The 20,953-nt window shown below is 38.9% G+C and overlaps 1 protein-coding gene across 4 annotated transcripts in view; it reads left to right on the forward strand.

Moving 5' to 3' along the window:
- LOC112146837 (glutamate receptor ionotropic, NMDA 2B) overlaps positions 1-20,953 on the forward strand; it is a 154,276-nt gene that overhangs the window by 83,655 nt on the left and 49,668 nt on the right. For all 4 annotated transcript variants that reach the window (XR_002919323.2, XM_024272860.2, XM_024272858.2 and 1 more), the window contains 2 exons: positions 859-1,129; positions 13,604-13,796. Coding sequence is in view for 3 of the 4 variants with exons in the window: in XM_024272860.2 (XP_024128628.1) it covers positions 859-1,129; positions 13,604-13,796 (464 nt within the window). In the remaining variant the exon portion in view is untranslated. The remainder of the gene's footprint in view (positions 1-858; positions 1,130-13,603; positions 13,797-20,953) is intronic.

Here is a 20,953-nt window from a genome sequence, read left to right on the forward strand (position 1 = left end):
ACTGATGCTTCCTGCTCATCAGATGTTAGTCCACATTTGTCTATGACACTGAAACAAACTGTTGACTTCCAGGTTGAAGCACATCTATAAAATAACTGGTACAAATCTTGAGTGTATTTGCTTGGTTGTCCTCACTAAACGGACGCTGAATTACTGTACAAAATAATAAAAAAAACTGTAACAAAGTGAAGCAAATACTGCACCAAAGTTGTTCTTTTCTCCGTGAGAAACTCAAGACCAGAAGAGAAACTTTCTCTAACATCAGTGTCTGTGTGAACAGATTCACAAACCCTAAAGTTTAACGTCGTCCAACAGAACGTTCAAACACCGTCACTTAGTCCACTTTATGGGGATGACTATGTCCAGACATTTGCAGAAAGAAGTGGCTGAGAAGAGTTTCTACAAATAACAGAACAATTTCCTGTCTCAATGGGGCATTTTTAATGTTAAAGCTACTAGTAAAGAAGATAAATGCTTAAAAATAAAAAGGAAACCTCATTCAAATGAGGCTATCAATGCTTTGGTGTAATAAACCTGAATTAGAGATTTTTTTTCATGTAGAATTAGAATAGTAGATAGTATTTGAAGCAAAAATGGATACTTTAAATAAATATCTAAATGTTTTTATTTTGAGTTATTATTCAGATGTTTTCCATGTTGTGAATTAAACAACAACCTGATGCCTTAACGGGATTTAAAAAGGGAAAGTCATTGGAATTTTACTCTGAACCTACTTTTTGTAGAATTCTTCTTTAATTAGGGTTTGTTGTGTGTGTTTTTATTTTATTAATAGTTTAAAACAGACATTCACTGTAATTTATTTGCAAATAAATGTTGTATAACTTCTGTGTCTTAAAGATTCGGAGCACCATCGAGAACAGCTTTGTGGGCTGGGAACTGGAGGAAGTTCTTTTGCTCGACATGTCTGTGGACGACGGAGATTCCAAAATCCAGAACCAGCTGAAGAAGCTTCAGAGCCCCGTCATTCTGCTCTACTGCACAAAAGAGGAAGCCAACACGATCTTCGAGGTGGCCCACTCCGTGGGGATCACCGGCTACGGCTTCACCTGGATCGTCCCCTCACTGGTGGCTGGAGACACAATTGTGGTGCCAGCAGAGTTTCCAACAGGTACAAATTCAAAGCTGAGTGTTTTATTTGGCAGTTTCAGATCTTCTGGTACCTTTCATAGTACATAAAAATCCTAATTCATCACTTTTGGAAGTAAGTTCTACACTAGACGGTCAAGTTATGGAATAAATAGTAAACTCTATTAAAAAAACATGAATCTACTTTTTAACCCAGGATTATGATGCTTAATCTTATTTAAAAGACAAAATTATGAAAAAATCACAGTAGATATGCTCAATTATAACAATAGAAAACTGGCTTTTCTTAATCAACAATGAATTTTTTCTTTTTGCAGCTTGATGTTCTTTGTTTGTACCAACAAATGCAACATAAAGACACATTCAAGAATATATATTATGAGATTTAGTCATATAAATGATTATTATTTAGCCCTCAAAACTAAATCAGAAAGTTTGATGAACTTTTTTGTAGAGGGGCTGGGTGGTTATGGCAAGCAATAGCGGTCAATATTCGCCAGGAAAAGTGCAGTGATACATGCCAGGAAAATCGCAGCTTTTAACACACGTTTTTAAAGTAGCTTACGTCGTTTTGTGTTGTCCCACAATTTTTAAACAACAATCAACTACTTCTGTTAGACCGGCATGTCGGTTTGGTACTTTACTGACTACAAAAAGAGGTTTCTACTGTCTGCTGCAAAGAAAGGCTGTTTTAATATTTGTAATAGTTTATTAATGTAACACATGTAAAAAAAAAACAAAAAAAAGAGGGAAAAAAGGCTACAATCAAGATAATACTGTTGCTAGGAGTCAGGAAAAGAAAAAAGAACCTGAAGAAACCCCAGGGTAATGCTGTGGGATCGAACTCACAAGTCCCGCATGAGAAATACATATCTTAAGTGCGGCTGTCTGAACTGCTAGGCCATGAAAGAGATTTGGATAAAGTTTTGGCCGTAACCATTTTATTCAAGCAAAGCAGTGTATTTAACACACGTATGTGACACAACGTGGTTTTGAATGCGCTAGAACGCTGCTTTCGATGCGGGGTTTGTGCGCGCTAAAACGCTGCTTTTTACGTCAGTTTTGGGACAGCACAAGAAGCTGTAATTTATGTGCTACTTTTAAAACATGCGTTAAAAGCGCTGTTTTTCAAGGCAATACGACGTTTTTTGCCTCACTTTTTCTGCCGATTATTGACCCCTCTGGCTTGCCATAGTGGTGGTGTTTCGGCTTGTGGTGGATGTGTGGTTTCTCTTTGTCCCCTCACCAAGTCCACAGTTGTATTTCATAGGGAAACGGGACTATAATCATAGGTTGATCTTTAGGACATTGTAGTTTCTGCTTCAGTATGTGTTCCTGAGATTGACTTATGACATGGACAGTTGGCTTTAGCTCTAGCAACTCCGATGACCCTTTTCAGGACACTGGATAAGGGATGGATATAGTTGGCAATCCTAGTTGCAGCAGAATCCTCAGCTGATTTCATTATGCAGTGTTATGTTTTGTTTTTTTCTGCAGAGGATTTGCTGTGTCCTTTATTATGCATGCAACTTTGAAAACATTTTGTTTTGCACGGTCATCTGAGGCCTCCTTCATCACTCAGGCTGATGCCCTGGAGCATCAGAGTTGCTCTTCTTTTCACAACAGATTTATTGAACACAGAAAATGTCTTTATGTTAATCAAAGGGCAACCCGTCTCTTCCACAATGAAGCACATTTAAGAAGTAACTGGAGCCAGGTTTTGAAGTAAGCCAGTCTCTATACAGGCCACTGTAAAATGGGCAAACTTTATGGCAAAAGAAAATATACTTTAGAGAAAATACTTGACTGTTCCCTCTCTGTGTTGCAGTTCACCTTTCATGGTTTTGCTGTTTTGCAGATGTTTTCCAGAATATTTTTTGTTATACATAGTGCATTGTGTTCTGCGTCCTGATTGGCTGTTGATCTTGTCAATCAATCTCTTCCGCTCGATGTCAGACACAGCAAGTTCGGCATTCAAGAGTTCCATAAATCTTCAATCACGATCAGATATTTGTTTTTATTCTATAATGCCAGACGTATTTTTCATTGAAGGGTTGAACTTTGAGAGTTTAAACAAGAGCAAAAAGTGTCAGAATGTTCAAATCTATCTGAGAAAAGGGTAGAAAGTGTGTAGTTTTACGACCTTAAGACATCTATAATCCTGCTTTGTGGATTGTATCTCTCATGGTTTTATTTATGGAGCCGTGATGAAGCAGCGACTACTGTACTTTATTATTTTAACCTTTATTTGGTATTGAACTGCACACAAACAGGGGTGTGGCTTTGATTTGTACGTGACAGTGAAATGTCATGTTCCACTAGCTGTCAGGTATGATTGCTCAACCTGTTTGTCCATTTTTGGAAAGGTCAGCACTTATTAGAATTATATTTTGTAAAAGGTAAAAACTGTGTAAAAAAAGCCCTTGAGGTCACACTCTGATCATCATTTGATCTATTTTACAGTTTTTAGCTAAAATAGAAAAAAAAGTGTTATTTTCTTGGACAGTTTCTGCAGAGCAGCAGATTTGTGCCTGCCCTCACTCCCTACCCCCCCATCTGTTTAAACACTCTCCCGTTGGCTTACAGCCCCTCACCCCCCAATGTAACATTTCCAAAGCAACAAAAATGTCAAGCAATATTGGACCTGTACAGCCAAACATTTTTGACCCAGATTCCAGCTAAGATGTTCATGGATCTGGCTGTCTAAAAGTGGATGCATCAGAATGGAGCGGAACAGGAGTTTAAGACTCGCCTATTATATTTTCTATGTCACAAATAAGCTCTATTTCAAACTGCATTTTTTTCTACTCCTGATTCACAACAATTTGAATAAAGAAATACTCAGAAATGCATTTTGATCTTAATTTTTTTTTTTATTTATGTCCTCCATTATCCAAAATACGCCACAGAAACATGTTAAAAACACACAAAACTGGATTCTTATTGGACTTGGTGTGTATTCAGAGTGCACACATTTGGTTAAAGTCAACCAGAGATCATTTACCCCAATGATTCGGAACAAATTTTCAGTCAACCTCCCTCAGACCCATCTTTTGAAGTAGTCTCCTATCAGACTGAGCTCTGGTTCGCTCTGAGTTTCAGTTTGAATAGATTCTGTGCTCGGAGCAGAACAACTGAACCAAAACAGCCACCGTAGCAGGGCATTATGGGATATAAACAGAATAGTGGAGCAACAATAAGACACAGTAAAGCTACGTCTGAATTCCCTAACTCCTAAAATACTATGTAGTGCAGGACTATTTAATGCCCTGGATTTTAAAATTTGGACACCATGCTCACTACTTTTTTTTTTCTAAATTGCGGAAATGAAATCACCGATTTCACAAAGTAAAAATCAAATCAATACACACATTTTACAACACCTTTTTATGACCCCATTGTGCTGATGATGAAAATGTGGATAGTCCATTTAAAAAATAAAATTTAAACACATTTTTTTTTTTCAAAAATGTTTCAAACATATTCACTAATGTAGCATACATCGATGAACATTGGTTTTTCGCAAAGACTTCTGGATAATTTCTATGGCACTCGATTTTCGAGTGGTACATTCGGACAGCACTACAAATGGCTTCTATGTAGTACATGATATAGTAATTTGAATTCCTAAGTCTACACACATTATCTCATACGTAAGGACCTCTCCATGTCACTTTCAGAATTTTTTGATGTGCTGACTGTTCCAGTTAAATTAGAGGTCAGGGCGTTTTGTCGGGTGTGATAGCCGACAGGGATACTGGTACCTTAACCCTAACCTGGTCCTCAAACCAGTACCACATCCGGTACCTGGTTAAGGTTAAGGTTAGGGTACCGGTGCAGTCCACGTCCCAGTACTGGACTGCTACCGGACTGGTATCGGTTTGCAGCCCAGAGGTTGGGGAGCCCTGATTTCATTGGAGGACCCAGAAAGTTGGGGATACCCAAAACCTCAATTTTTGACGCAGAAAGGTCCTCAACCATCCGTCAATATGTGACGACTTAGAAATGAGAATGTGTCGGATACAGACGTTCAAAATTAATCAGTGAAATATAAAGTTTGAATACGTGAATTTTCCCAACAAAGATTATAAAGCTTAGGACTTCTACTATTCTTTTTTTTATTGTTTTTTTCTCACCCTTGTCATTACTATAATATGATTGAAGAGATCTTTAGTCATGTGGTTTTGTTTACAAGCTTTGGTTCGAAACAGAAATGTCAGGTAGACCCCATGACCAAACGCAAGGTTCAGGACTCAATCTGGATTGAATTAAGCGGACTTGCTCCAGAATTATGGACTTTTCCAGTGTGAATACACTCTTAGTCACCTCACTAACAGTATTTCTATGGTGACCAAATGAGACCAAATTTCTAAATCTTGGTGAAATAGTTTCACTTGGTATTGCTGCTTAACTGCTTTGTTTTGTCAAAAGTGATATTTTACTTCTACACAAGAATTCTTTTGAGAAAGTTCTTAGTTTTGTTTTTTCTGATTCCACACAGAGGAAGCCAATGGTTGTTTTTCTTACAGTTCATGTTTTTTCACTGTGTGTCATAAAACAAAATGACCTTTTCAAGCATTAATTTAAGGCCTCTCTGCCTCCGTCTCCTCCTTTCACACCGCTGGCTGTCACTCTAACCTTTGAAGGTCATACTCGGACCCAAAGTGGTGTCTAATTTAAGGTGCATTAACCATCAGACCTGCTCACGCAATCTGTCCGTCCGCCTAAAGTTGTGTTGGATTCAGCAGCCTGACGCTTTAAGAAAGGCTTCCAGCTTCCAGTCTGCACCAAACACAGCCATGATGGGGCTTCTCGTGACTTCATACCTCACGGAGGGAGAACCCGCTGTAGTGCAGGTATTATTTGGGCACTAGGCATGTCAGCCTGATAATTTATTGGTGTTTGGCTTGTTGATTTACAGTGAAGGTGAGATATTATGCCACTGCCTGTCCTCAGCAGTTTCTGGGGAACGGTTGCCAGGCGGAACTTTAAGATCGCTGTTCCGTTCAGGCCCCATAACTCAAACTTTTTACCTTTGCCTCCTTGTTGACATCTGCGCTTGATTTACTTTAAATGGCAGTGCGCTCCAGTGTGTGCGTTTTTGCCTTTGTGTTCATTCTGCATTCATTTGTCTGTGAAATGTTCAATTGCTTTTGGGCCTAATTTGATAGAGAAAAATAACAGGGGAATATAATCAAACTGCATGTTTGGCAGCCGTAGTGTTTTCCACCACTGTTGATGTGTGAGCTTCTTCTAAATGAGGGTTCCAGTCTGTAAATTTGATGCATTGCCACATCACTTATTCAAATTGCACAACCTTTCTTTTGATTTATGTTTCTATGGACGTAATTGCATGTAGTTTCTGTGCAGTGTACACACAAACAAACCAGTTAGGAGTAAATTATTGTGACACAGATTAAATAAGACATAATGACAGATATTAGGCAAAATGCCCATCCATCCATCTTCTAGCACTTTTCCAGAGCTGGGGTTATAGGGGCAGCAGAGGAAGCAGTGATGCCCAGACCTCCCTCTCCACAGAAACGTCCTGTAGTTCCCCTACCCCAAGGTGCTACCAGGAAACAGTCTCTCTGGACAAACCCCTTTCAGCCACTTACATCCAGGAATGTATCTTTTCGGTCATGACCCAGAACCTTGTGACCATACATCAATGGATTGATCAATAAATTGAGAGTTTAGCCTTTTGGCTCTGCTGCCCTTTCAGTGCGATACAATGACTGTATTATATTTCCCTTACTCATGAAGAAGACACTTTAACTCCTCCACTTGGAGTAGCATCTCTCCAAGTACATCACTGTTGCTGGTTGGGCCACCAATTTAGTGGTGCTAAATCTCATGCTTCACACTTGATCACAAACTGGTCCTCAGAGTTCCTAGTTCAGTGGAGCCAATAGAATAACATCATCTGCAAAAAAAGAAATCTTGAGGTCACCAAACCACGTCCCTAAAGTTATGATAAAGTTTATCCTCACTGGAGTACAACATACACTTGGAACAAGTTTGACTAGTTGGTGTTATTACAGACCCTCACACTAGTTGTGAGTCTTGGACTCCACATTCCCAAAACACCTCTTGAAGAACACTGGGAGCAACAAGACGAAAGAGTTTCTTTAAATCCTTGAAACACAGATTGGATAAACTGCTATGAAGCAATAAACACTTTTGGTAAGGTGTGATTTGATGCTCCAAAATTGTAATGAAAACCACATTGTTCCTCCTGAATCAGAAGTTTGACAATTTGATAAAATTCTTCTCTCCAGTACCATGAAGTCGAGAAAAACTAGAAATTTAGATAACAAGAAAAACAAATGAGTACGATTTTACACTTAAGATGAATAACCTTAGTTTTAGATTAGATTTAAATGTGACCACTTTTCTAACTGTTACTATGCAAACTTACCTCAAAACTTCATGGTGTAGTCTTTAAAAGAAGTCTGACTGTTGGACTTCCAGCAAGGCTGATTAGCTGAGCTTTGAGCACTATAATGAAGTGTGAATATCGACCCAGGTCAGTTGGCTATAGAACCACTGGATGGCTAAATACACAACATGTTGTATTTTTCTAATTTTTCAAAGGTCAGGATTGAATGATACATTATATCTGGCTAAAAGAGAAACAAACCTTGTCTTTACATTGGTCCAGTACAAACAGGTGGGTCACTCGGCCTCACTTGCAATAATATCGTAACATCAAAAGATTTACCACAATCAGATTCAAAAAGTTGTTGATTTTTTTTTTCTCAAAAAAATCCGGTCTTTAAAAATAAAATAGATAGTTAGAACTAGGAACGTCCCAATCCAATCATGTATTTAGACATTTTTGTTGCACTGATAATGATAGGTTGGGGTTGAAAGGGGTGATACGATAGCGGGGGGGGCATGTAAACAGATGGGTGATGGGAAATAAAGACACACTTACTCTGTGCCAGCGGTTCCACCAACAACCCAGAGGCAAATTTCTTATGAACTCCTGCTGTTCTGCAGAAAACTACTCAGTTTTTTTTTTACAGATAAAAGTGTTATAAATCATAATTAAAAGACCACTGGGAAGGCTTTGAAGATAAATCATAACATGATCTGGGTGAGAATTTGGAGGGTAACCACACCGGGAAGTTGGAGTCTGAAATGTGAAAATCCAGTCAGAGGGGCGGGGCTTGGGGGCTGGACTGTTATCATTACTGGAGCTGCAGATCATGACGTGGGACTTACATGGGTTGACCAATCATGAAATTCAAATGTAATACCTGCTTTTAACCCATAGGGGGCAGCACACAGACGGGTTTTGACTATATTTCCAAGAATTAAACAAGCTTATTTTAATTTGTCATAAATTTGGTTATGACCGACAGACAGCAGTTTTAAAGCCTCGTTTATAGAGGTCAACAACCCAAAAAAGTTGTTACCCTTCAAGTGCTAAATAACTAAAGATTAATAAAATAAAAATCTGGGACAACCTGGATCTGTTTATCTAATTTGGCGATTTTTTTAAATGCATTTCTGAAGTATCAGGTTGGTACTTGGTATTGGCAGATTCTCAAAACCAAATGACTGAGAATGGGATCAGGGCCAACAGAACCTGATCGGGACATTCGTAGTTAGAACTTCACTTTCTGTCTTGCAGCTTTTTGTAGCCATTTATAGAGATGGGTATGGTGTGTGACCCTTCCTAGCCACAGTACAAGAACAGAAACGTGCATTGACGTTTTAAACTGTCAGAGACAGATGATAGGAGTTCAGCCAAAGATACAACTTCTAATTGGGTTGAATTTGTGGTGCAGATTCACCCAGTAATTTGGTTGATAAATTGAAAACTCACATCTCCATCCTCTTCTCTCAGTCCCTCTGATTGTACTCTATTTCAGGGCATCACTATCTCCTCCCTACCCCTCAAATCCTCTCCGACTTGAGCATTTTCTTCAACTTTCTCTGCATGTTGCATTTGGATCTGGGTTACTGCTGCTTTCTTCTCCTTCCTCTCTCTGCCCTTCTTCAACCCCCTGTCTCCTCTCACTTCTCCCGGCACTGCTTCCGTCTTTGTTCTCCAGACTTGCAGACGAACGTTTCGCACAGTGTGCTAACGTAAACACCCAGCCTGACATCATCCACAACAAGACGAGTCCAAAAATATCTTCTTTGACGTTCTTCAATCGGTTTGCCTAAGAATGGATTTTCCATGTCTACATTTAAATAACGTGTGTGTGTTTGTGTGTGTTTGGGGCAAAAAGACAGCTGGCTCTTAAACAGGAGAAGCCGCCTCCGAACCTGTCTTTGCAGACGTGCGATGATGCGCCTCCATTTTCTCGCTGCCGGTTAACATCTTCCTGTTGTGACATTTAAGGCCGTCTTGACGGCGGTGCAGGGGAGAGCACTTGTTTGCGAGCGTGTTCCTGGAGAGGCCTCGTCCCCATGAAATAATAAAAGTGAACGTGTGTAAAAGCGAACAAGCGACGGGAGCAAGTGTAGGGAAGTGTCAACAGTGTGTGATTTTTAGATGTGGTCCTGGAGGAGCTGAGCTGTCAGTGCAAAGCCCCTTGAGGAGGGCAGGTTGCCAGGCTGCCTGTCTATTTCTGCCCACTGACATGGTAGTGGACTGCCTGACATGTGGTCATACGCTGTCAGAGAGAAGCGGACCAACTGACTGACAGATGGATCGCAAGATCAACTGACTTTTACTGAGAACTGTGATCCTGAACCCAGTGACATTTAACAAGCAAATCCCTAATTATCTATTTTGGGGAGTCACAAAGGCCTCTGGAGCTACGTCAGGCCTCAGCTGTGACGATGTTTTATGCATTTTGGATTTCTTCCAGTCATCGTCGACCTCCTGACGGACCTGTTTTGTTCTTCTGCCTTTATTATTTAAAGTGGTGCACAACTGAGCAAATACAAACAATGCTTTTTCTATTTTTTTTTACTTTATTTAAAATTTGATTGAGCGGTCGTAGAACATGGAAGCTTTAATAAAATATGAAAACTTTTACATTAAACTGTTTCAACAAGAACTAAACATCCGTCTGCAAAAATGTATGATGTCTTATATGATAAAGTGGGCTATCAATACAACTGACTTAGATCATAAAACTATTTAAACGCTTGACTTTTTGCCTTGTTTTGGGAAATCTTTAGTATTATCATTGGAGCATATTAAGATGAGCTTGAATGTGAACTGGTGTATTAACTGAACTTAAATTGATGCCGATTGCAAATCTCTGTTGGAGTTTTCAAAGTAAAGACACTTTTTCTTTGGATAAATGATCTTGGATATTTTGGATAAGTTATCACAAACTACCTTAACATATCATATTTATGTTCCTGTTAGCAATGCAGTCGGACTTCGTGGTCATTTTTCGTGGACATTCACTCCTGGGAGATCTGGTAACTGTTTCCTTTTGTGGCAGGAATTCACTGAAAAGGAGGAAAAAGAACGAGAAGACGAGAAAAAGCCTCTTTGGATTAGACATAGATTTGTGTATAAAACAAAACAAACTCCATTTAGTTGGAATAAAAGCAAACATTTGTGGTTATGAAAAGTAGTCATGACTTCACAATATACTTACGGTAATATAAAAAAATAAAAAATCTATCGGCGTTTAGACCCAGGACATTAAGAAGCACTTTCATTGATCTCTTTGTTTTAATGTTAAGCACTTTGAGTTACATCAGTTGGAAAAGTGCTCTACAGATAAAGTCTGATTGGATTTGATTTATCTAATAAAAGATTCTGAAATTCTTCATATATAATTTGGTCACAATTTGTTTCCTCTGTTGATTTGTTTTAACATTTTATCTTTACAGCCTAAAGAAATGTTGTTTTTTTTTTTGTTAAAAAAAGAATACAAATGTTGTCTATAATACGACCAGTACAATCTTTGACATGAACAGAATTTCAAATTTAAGGAGATGTTTTTAAAGATCTTGTTATTTTCTAATCTTTTGAAACGTAGTCCTAGAACAACAAACTATGGCCATATGGAGCCCTCCTAACTTGAATAAATTATTATCCTTATTTATGTTTTTTTTTTCCATAGATGATGCACTCCAAAAAAAGTTGAACTTTATTTAGGTGCAGAAAGTTATTCCGCATTCATATGTTGTTGGAAGATATGTTTGTTTTTTTAATGTTCATGTGAGTTTAAGTCATTTTTCTGATCATTCCATCACATCAACGCAGCATTTCTCTAATGTTTGGCTTTTCTCTGAGGGACATCAACCCTGGATCTACAAGGAGAACAAAAACAATAGTTTTTAAAGAAATACTCCAAAATCTTCTGTTTTAAAATATGCATTCATTTTTTAAAATCAAAGTTAGCTCGTTTTTACAACAGAGTCTTCCGGCCATAAAAGAAAGTGATATTATGAGTTTTTTTTCATAAATTTATGATTTGAAATCTCATAAATTTACAACTTTAAATCTCATAAATTTGCAAGATTAAAAGTCATAAATTTACTAGAAAAAAAATGGTCAAAAATTTAATCTATGACTTTTTAAGTGATAAATATCCGACTTTACTCTCCTAATTTAACAGTCACATTTTTTTTAATTTACAAGATTTAAAGTTGTAATGTAAAAAAAATGTTTTGCTTGTAAACTGGCCCCAATGCCCATAGTTTTTTGATCAGATTCTATTTTATTTCTGTCTAACGAGGTGGATTGCAAAAACACACTGAACCCTTTGTGGCCCACGAGTCAAAAGTTTGTACACCCCCATGCTACAATATGTTTACAGCATCAGAAGTCCATCCATCCATTTGTTATCTTAATCCTCTGCATCCGTTTTAGGGTCATGGGGTTGCTGGAGCCTATCCCACCTAGCAGTCTGCTGTGTGTGTGAGCACTAACTCACACATAGGGACAATTTAGAGTCACCCATTAACCTGTGAAGCATGTTAGTGGGAGGAAACTGGAATCCAGAAAGGTCCCAGCCAGGATTCAAACCAGGACCTCATCGCTGTGAGAGTGCTAACCACTACACCACCATGCAGAATAGAAGTCCTACTTAATATTTGTATTTTTTTTAGTTTATTTGACTTTTGTCGTATATTTATCTGTGTTGTGATTTTACGTTCACTATTAAACCTTAAAACCACAGAAGAAGACACAAACTTTGGCTCCTGCCTGTAAATGACTTTCTGATTATAATCCTGAATAATTGGAGCTCGTGTTCGGCAGGCCTAATTATTCAAGGATGTGCGATCAGTTAATGGTTACTATTTGTCATTAGTTAATCCTGGGATAATTGAAAATGGCTCAGTGATCACTGTTCGATCCTCATCTCCTCCGTGTGTCGAAGTATTCCCGTGAGAGCCACTAAACCCGTGTGCTCAATGGAGGGGAATTCTAGACAAAACTTTTACATGTGGTGCATAAGGAGGAGGGCAAATACGCTCAGCGCTCACTTTAAGGAGAACTTCAATCCAGGACTTGAGCGAGGTGATCATTTTGTTCAGGTTTGAGGTTACATCGTGGCGTTCCGCCTCGGCTGTCACTCAGGAGAGGGGATGAACTGAACAGCATAGAGAGCTGCTGTGTAAATCATGGGTGCCTTGCTGCCATCTCTGCAGGATATTTATTTCCAGTGGTCCATTTGCACAGCAGATAGCATCAGAACAGACTCTACTTATCCTCCCCCTCCATGCCTGTTCACTAAAGTGCAGTTTGAGAAAAGCCACAGAAGCATCAAATCAATGACCACTCAGCTGCTGGAAATTATTTCCCAAACAGCAATTAGACTTTTAAATCCAAATTTCTGCTGCGAATGTACTACCGTTTAATTGACATCTCATTTTACTTTAAAGGCTTTTATTATACATTCATTTCTGGATTTTTATTTTACCTTTGACATTTAGCTTTAATTTATATATTTTTATAGAAACTTTGCATTTAATATTGATAAAAATGTGGCTTTTATTTGAGAGTCTAATTCATAGTGGGTTGTTTTTCAAAAATAAAAAGCATTTCTTCCATTTTTGCAACTTTATTAGTGGAGAGGAGGTTCGTTTGTTGGGATTTTGTTTGAATAAAAGGCTGATCAGAACCTCTATCAGTATACATTTCAATCTTTTTGTTAGATTTTTACACAGTAAGACACATTTAAATCAATAAAACTAAGACATTTTTGAAGATAGAATAAAGTTACATTTAAAAAGCATCAAAACATAAGATATTTTTAAGCACTTTTAACATGTAAACATAGTAAAGCACAAGCTAAGTAATTTCTTCAAATAGATGCTTTTATTATAACCATCTTTATACTCTGGTAAGAACCATCCTGGAAACAGCTGATTAAAGGACCTAAAAGGCAGGAAACCTGCAACGAAATGTTTGGAAACATCAAAGCAGAACAGGCATCAGATAACTGGAGCAAAACAAAGAATCAGATATTACTTGGACTAATGGACAAACATCCACTTCTGGAGACTCTGTTCCTGATTGATCTTCTTCCCCGTGATCGATTCATTTCCTCTCTCTTCTCAGGTCTTCTCTCTGTATCCTATGACGAGTGGGATTATGGTCTGGAGGCGCGCGTTCGAGATGGCGTGGCCATCATCACGATGGCGACTTCCGCCATGATGATGGACCGAGGGCCTCACACCTTACTGAAATCGGAGTGCCACGGAGCTCCAGAAAAGAAGACCCCCATCTCAGGCAACCCCAACGAAGTGCTCAGGTAGGACCTTGACCCGAATGGGAACAGAGATTCTTTGAAGTGCTGAAGGCTTCAGCTAAACTGTCACTAAAAAGTTTGGTGGTCAAACAGCCTCTCAGCTTATTTCTGAGATTGTGAATGGTCCAATGCTGTGTGACCATGTGAAGTGGGTGTGGTCAATGCAAGAGTGCTGAAAGGGTGCATGAGAGGAGGTCTGGACGTCCCACTCCAACTAGATTTGTTCTATAGTAAAATCGTTCCTGGTGATGGTTTAATTATCACTATTTAGTTTTTAGCTAAAATCAAAACACCTTTGTCGCTTTTAAGTCATATTTTCTGCAGGGTGGCAGGAGCTCATCAGATATTTGGCTCTGGGTTGTAGGCATGGAATAATCCTACGTTGAAATCCCAGCATGCCTTTGTTTACACTCTCCCGTTAGCTTACAGCCCCTCACAACCTCAAGCTAACATTAGCGTAGCAAAAACAAAACAGCAAGCAATTTCAGAGCTATACAGCCGTACAGTTTTGAGTCAGATGGCTGCTCAGATGAGGAAAATGAATATCTTAATGGATCTTTTTGTCTGTAAGTGGATGCATCCGAATGGAGCAGGAGAATTTGGCTCATCAGTCGCAGTTGCTGTGTCGCTTTTTCATCTGCTCCTCATCTATCACAATTTGAATAAAGAAATACTCAGAAATTCTTTTTTTTCTTAAATGGTTTTATATATGTGCAGCAAAAACACTATTTTCATTGGAGTGGGTCTTTAAAGCAAGTATTTGTCTGTTTTAGACTTTTGGTTGTATACTGCACAATTGTTGTCACAATGCTCACTGCTCATAACGTGTGTTACATCAGGAAATGCTCATGAACACTCTCAGGACTGTTGCTCTTCTGCAGTGTAAAATGTTGTGGACTAAAAGATGGTTTCTCTTGATGTTACAGCCCTGAGCACCAGACCACTGTGAATAGGAATGTTTAGATCCAGCAGAGGTGAAAGCTGAAAATGCAGGGAAATATCCTACTTTTATTTGTTGTTGTTGTTTCCTCTCAAGTGTTTTTTTTTTTTTTTTAGAGCAGACCTTCCACCTGCACAGCGTCATGCAGTTTTTAGCAGCTGCTTGGTTTTGGAGTCAGTTTAAAAAGCATACAGACCAAGAAAGTCCTGGTATTCAAAGGGCCCTACCTCCACCCACTCACCTACTGTAAGCTGCAGTCACAACAGCCCTCATGGGTGGATACGGGCATTCTGTGGTCAGAAAATGGGCGCATCTGTACGAGGCTCGCAGGTGGTCTGCAGGAAATATCAAGATTTTTAAGTGTGTAATGCAATTTTTTAAAAAAGTAAAGGCTCTTGAATTGTCAGATCATCACTTTTCTGCACTTTTCTCAGAACTGGATGCTGATGCATCGGTATGTGGTCATATTGGTTTTTAATTTAAACCATTAAAAATCCACATAAATGTGGCAGTGACCTGTGAATGATGAAGCACAACTCTACCTGCGCCGGAACACTCACCTTCATCCGCCACACGCCGCCCCCTTGGTTCCAATGAAGCCATAAACACACAATCACCCCCCCTCACCAAACCCACCCCCTCAGCTGTCCGTCTCAGCGGCAGGTCTTTGTGAACGGGTTGTGAAGTGTAGCGTTCAGCCTCGCTTTGCTCTGCACACTAATTGGTCCCAGTGGCGTTTGAGGCGGCGAGCGCTCTCCCCCGAGTGAGCTCCAGAGTTCTGCACAGCGTTGCGTTCAGGAGCAGCTCCACTCTGCATGTCTGAAGGATGCGTGTGGGCCTTAGCGGGTCAGACAGACTCTGGTTTGACGGTGTCCAGACGTCGTTTTCTCTTGTTTTGCCCCTCAAGTTGCAGAAGTTTAATCAAAGAGGAGGGGCTTTAGAAAGTGTGTTATTTGTTTGTTTTCCTGTGATTCAGCCCTTTCTGAGTTATTGCATTTCTTCAGCACTGCTAAAAAGTGAGTTCAAGCCAGATGCTTCCACCTCCGAGATCCATTCCCTGGTTGGATGCCTGGTTCTGGTCTGCCGTCAGCTGCTTTGCTGGTCCCAGCCCTTCTGTGCTCCTCCTGCGCTCTGCTCGTCCTAACCTCCTCTTTGTTCTCTTCTGCCCCTCCGTTTCGTCTTTTGTTCCGCCTCGTCTTCCTCTGTGCATCCACTTCTCCTCAGTGCTGCTTTGTTTACTCTCTCCTGCCTCGCTGCGGCTTATCTCCTCACACCTTCTCTTCTCCGTTTCGGGTGATTTTTGCCTCTCATCTCCACCGCTCCGCTCCTCCCCGTCCATTGTCTGCTCTCCAGACCTGCGGTTTTATAATCAACTTAGCTGTGTCGTTGATTAGATCAGTTGCCAGAGCTGCTGAGATCCTTCGCCCCTCGCTGCTTTAACTAAATTTGTTTGGTGATAACCTTTGTCTTCGAGTGTTCAATCAAGAGATTAGCAATTGGCCTACAGTCTATATACTTGAGACAAAATGAACAACTGGTTTCCATGGCCTGCTTAGCTGGAGGAATGGCCTCTACTGCTAGGAAGGGATAAACAAATAAACGGGGAGTCAGTCCAGAGGTTCATCTGGGTTTGACGTCAATAAATTTAAACATTTGTCGAAGTTAAGCAAACCTTAAAGGAAATTATGAATAACTATCAGAATATGTTGTTAATTAGTTAGTTTGGAGGTAAACTGTTAATGCTTTCAGACATGAACTCCAACTTTTGCCCTCAGAACTTCAAACCCACCTGTGATCCGACCCGGTGCTGTTGAAATAACAACTGCTACATCGTCTGCGGAGCTCTCAGGTGTCGGTAGAGCTGTGTGTGTTATTTTTGGGGCTGCCTGATCTGACAGGGTAAATGTCAGAAGAAAATCCAACTACCTCACAAGATAAAAAAAGAACACGGGGCCTGGGAAGAGACCAATCCGCAGACTAAACAATATTGATTTAGGTTCTTGGACGGTTTAAAGGTGTTCCGCCTCTCTGTGAAGGTTGAGCTTGAAGTGGTGCTTGATGTTCGTCCGCTCAAGTAACCCGACTGGAAACTGCAGCTGTGTGCGGGACTCACCTCATGTCTTTGGAAAAGTTATTAATTCTAAGTTTAGACCTAAACTGATATATGCAATGAAGTTTAATTTGGTTGTAATCTGTTACTTTTTCCCGCTTTCTTAGCTAGAATTAATATTTGTTTGAATGATCAATGACTCAATCACGCAGAGGGCCAAAATCCAAAACACACCTTGGCCCGCGGGCCAGACAAGATAAACATTCATTGAACACACTAAAGTTAACTTTTTAAAACTTTGAAAATGTAACTTTTTAACATAATTATAAAAAATAAAAAGGCAGGAATATATTTCCAGAATAAATCAACTTAAACCTTAAATAACTTTCAATATTTTACCCTCCATAAAAATATATTTTGTCAAAATTACATAACTTAAAAATTAGTGCGAGATAACATTTGTCCTTTAATAATAATACAAAAAAATTATCTGGAAGGAAAAATCTGTACGATGTACCTGCATCTCTCCTACTTCGCCTTCACATATTGTACTCTACGACCTGTCACCCGCAGCACGCCTGTAGATAAAAATGTGCAGAATAGCATTTTTGCCATACAGGCTAACCTAGTGACATTGATATTTAGTGGGGGCCACCTGTGTGTCCCATACAGGTTTGCCTATTTTTTACAAGTGAACAGCCTGTATCTGGCCATATGTAGTGATAATACCTAGTTGTGACTGAGGCGTTATCACTCAATCTGTGAATTTATTCTTCCAACGCCTCACAAACAGTTTTTTTTGACATCTCAATGTGTGCTGTATCAAAAAAGCTGCTAAAACAGCAGAAATATCTAGAAAAATGGCAGAAATCCTTTAGATTCAACAATAACTGTAAAAAAGTGCTTGTTTGTGATGTTTTTGACAAATAATTGGTTGGAGAATTCAAACACGAGTGATGGCTGATTGGTAAAAGTCCTGTTTAAATGTCCTTTTTTTGCCTATTTTTAAAAAATGATATTCGTTTCATGCATGCAAAGTCATAAATCCTATCTGGACATGTGTTTGAGTGCAATGAAGCAGTGTCACAGATTGCTCTGTAGTTCGCACTAGACGAGTTTTGCTTGAATAAAACTTTTAAGTCTTGAAGTTTTTCCCACGACCTGAAAACAGGAAGTGACATCACCAATCATTTTTTTCCCAAATCAAGTTTATTTTTGTACTTCGAAAGTTCGAATCCTGTTTAAAATATTAAAATGTTAAAAGTTTTTCTGAATTATTTTCAAGTCAGATCTTCTTTGGAAAAAGAAATGTTTGATTATTAGTGGGAGGGGCTAAACCTTATAGAAGGGTTTGTAACAAACTGTTGCAAAAAAAAAATTTTTTTTTCTTTTGGGTTGTACCAAATTTAATAATTTAATAAACCTCTTCCACTGTCTATAATAAACTGCTGTGACTAGACAGAGATTTTCATTTTTATTGTTTGTTCCGTAGTGTTAAGTGAAATTCCAAAAAAAAAAGAGGCCTCAGTTCACTAAGGAAAAGAATACTCATTGTTGCCCTCACTGTGAAATCTCATCCAATACCATAAAACAGGTTTGGAAGTAACAGAAATAAGAGAAGAGAATGAAAACAGCACCTAAAACAGGATGGGGTTAATGCATCTGTGTGACAATCATGAGTATGACAGCAGCCGCCCTGACCCTGTCAGGCGTGGACAGCTACCAGATGAGCCTCGACGTGGAAAGGTGTCAACTGGTTTCTAAGAACAATTCCAAAACGTCTGTGGCTCTCTGTAAATAAAAAGGGTTGGAAATGCAGTTTGACCTTGTTGAACTGGGGGACGAATGTGAGCACGCTCAGTGGACTGAAGGGATGAGAAGCAGAAGGTGGTGTGGATCTACACTAGGTTGGTAACGCTGCATGTCGGCATTGATTTGGCACAAAACAAAACAAAAGAAGTACCAAAAACCAGGTAACTCTGTGCCAAGTGTACAAGTAAAACAGAACAATGAAATTCTGTGGTTAATTACACTTCTGTCTTGAAACACTACTTTGTGGTTCTGCTCTGTTGAGAAACATTATGATAAAAACTTGCAGGCAAGTAGAAAAAAAGACAGAAAGTTGACAGTAAAGTAGAGCAAGTGCAAAAAAACAAACAAATCATTGTTTCCATGTGAGAGAAAAAGTCTCCCAGAAGAAGCAAACTGCAACAAATAATTATCACAATTCATTTTTACTATTGTGGAATGATCAATAAAGATTTTTACAAGATCCTTATTGCACTAAAAACACAACTTTCATCGGAGTGGGTCTTTAAGATGTGAGGAACCACAGAAGATGCTCTCAGTCAACTTTTGTCCTTTCTTTGGCAGAATCCTGAAATGTTGAAATATTTCTTTTCAGAATTTGAGAACATTTTGGCTTCAAAGTTCAAGAAAAGTAAAACCTTACTTCTGATTTTTGTCTACATGTTCATCAAAAATAGGTAATAAACTATAACAAGCTCAGCTTAAAGACCAATTGTTAATTTTTTTACAGTAAATTGTTGTTTTAAAAAGCTTGCTGCAACTCAGTTATTGATTTTTCTAAAATTAGCTTCTAATTAGGAGTAGAGGCTAGTTTTTTAGCTAGCTGTTACTGATGAATTGGAGGACAAATAAATAACTAAAACGTAGATAACATAGTATTATTTACGAAACAACTAATGCCAAAATAAATAAATAATTAATTCATTTTAACTATTTTATTTAAGATTTAATTTGGACATTAGGGTAGTTGGGACAAAGGAAAAATTACATTTTAGGATTTACTCCAGACTTAATTGCTGTATTTAAAACTATTTTCAAGCATTCTTTTCTTATAGTTTCTGTTGATTGTTTTAATATTAAGATAGTGTTATTTTCTAAATCACACTTTAAAAAAGAAGAGAAAAACTGTTCTGGTACGGTCTTGGGATTTATCGACGTTCATATTGTGAGACATGCATCACAACACTTATCGTATCATCAGACTCTTACCAATGCATAATCCTAATTATTACTGGGAATTACAACTTTTTAATCCACAACCGGCAGCCAGTCAGAGTTGAATAATTTACACGGAGCATGATAAAAAAACTGTTTTCTGTTTTAAGGCAGTTCACGTTTTATAGCTTAAATCAGGGGTGTCAAACTCAATCGCATGAGGGGCCAAATCCAATACACACCTTAGGTCGAGGGCCGAACAGGATAAACATTTATTGAACACTCCATCCATCCATCCATCTTCTTAACCGCTTTTTCCCTTTCGGGGTCGCGGGGGAGCCGGAGCCTATCCCGGCTACTGAAGGGCGAAGGCGGGGTACACCCTGGACAGGTCGCCAGTCTGTCTCAGGGCCTCAATCACACACACATCCACTCTCACATTCACACCTAGGGACAATTTAGAGTCACCAATTAACCTATGAAGCATGTTTTTGGACGGTGGGAGGAAGCCGGAGTCCCCGGTGAAAACCCACGCATGCACGGGGAGAACATGCAAACTCCACACAGAAAGGTCCCAGCCGGGATTTGAACCGGGGCCTTCTCGCTGTGAGGCGAGAGCGCTAACCACTGCGCCACCGTGCAGCCCTATTGAACACTCTGAAACTACATTTTTAAAACTTTAAAACCATAACTTTTTACCATAATTATGAACTAAATATATAGCGTTACCAGCGACAATGCTAGTGTGAATGCTGTAAGCTGAAATTAGCCGCTTCAGATACTAGTGCTGATAGCCGAAGATGCTGAAATTGATAGTTAAAAATGCTGAAGCTGATAGGAAGTAAAAATATTGGCGAAATGCCAAATTATCCTTAAAAGCTACAAAAACAAAAACAAGAAAAACTAGGTTAGCCAAAACGGCTGGCATGTAGCTGGCTGAACTTCAAAATATCTTTAAAAAAAAAAGGAAAAAGGCCTAAATTTGCCATAACAGCTAGCGTGTAAATATTAGCCTAACTCCAAAACAGCCTAAAAAAACTTAAAAAGAAAACCCCAAATTACCCAAAACAGCTAGCATGTAGCTGAAATCTTAGCTAAACTCGAAAAAGCCTAAAAAAACTTAAAAAGAAAAGCCTAAATTAGTTAAAAAAAGCTAGCATGTACCTGAAATATTAACTGAACTCAAAAAATGCCTAAAAATCTTAG

Source organism: Oryzias melastigma, linkage group LG8, assembly GCF_002922805.2.
Source record: "Oryzias melastigma strain HK-1 linkage group LG8, ASM292280v2, whole genome shotgun sequence".
Classification (NCBI taxonomy): domain Eukaryota; kingdom Metazoa; phylum Chordata; class Actinopteri; order Beloniformes; family Adrianichthyidae; genus Oryzias; species Oryzias melastigma.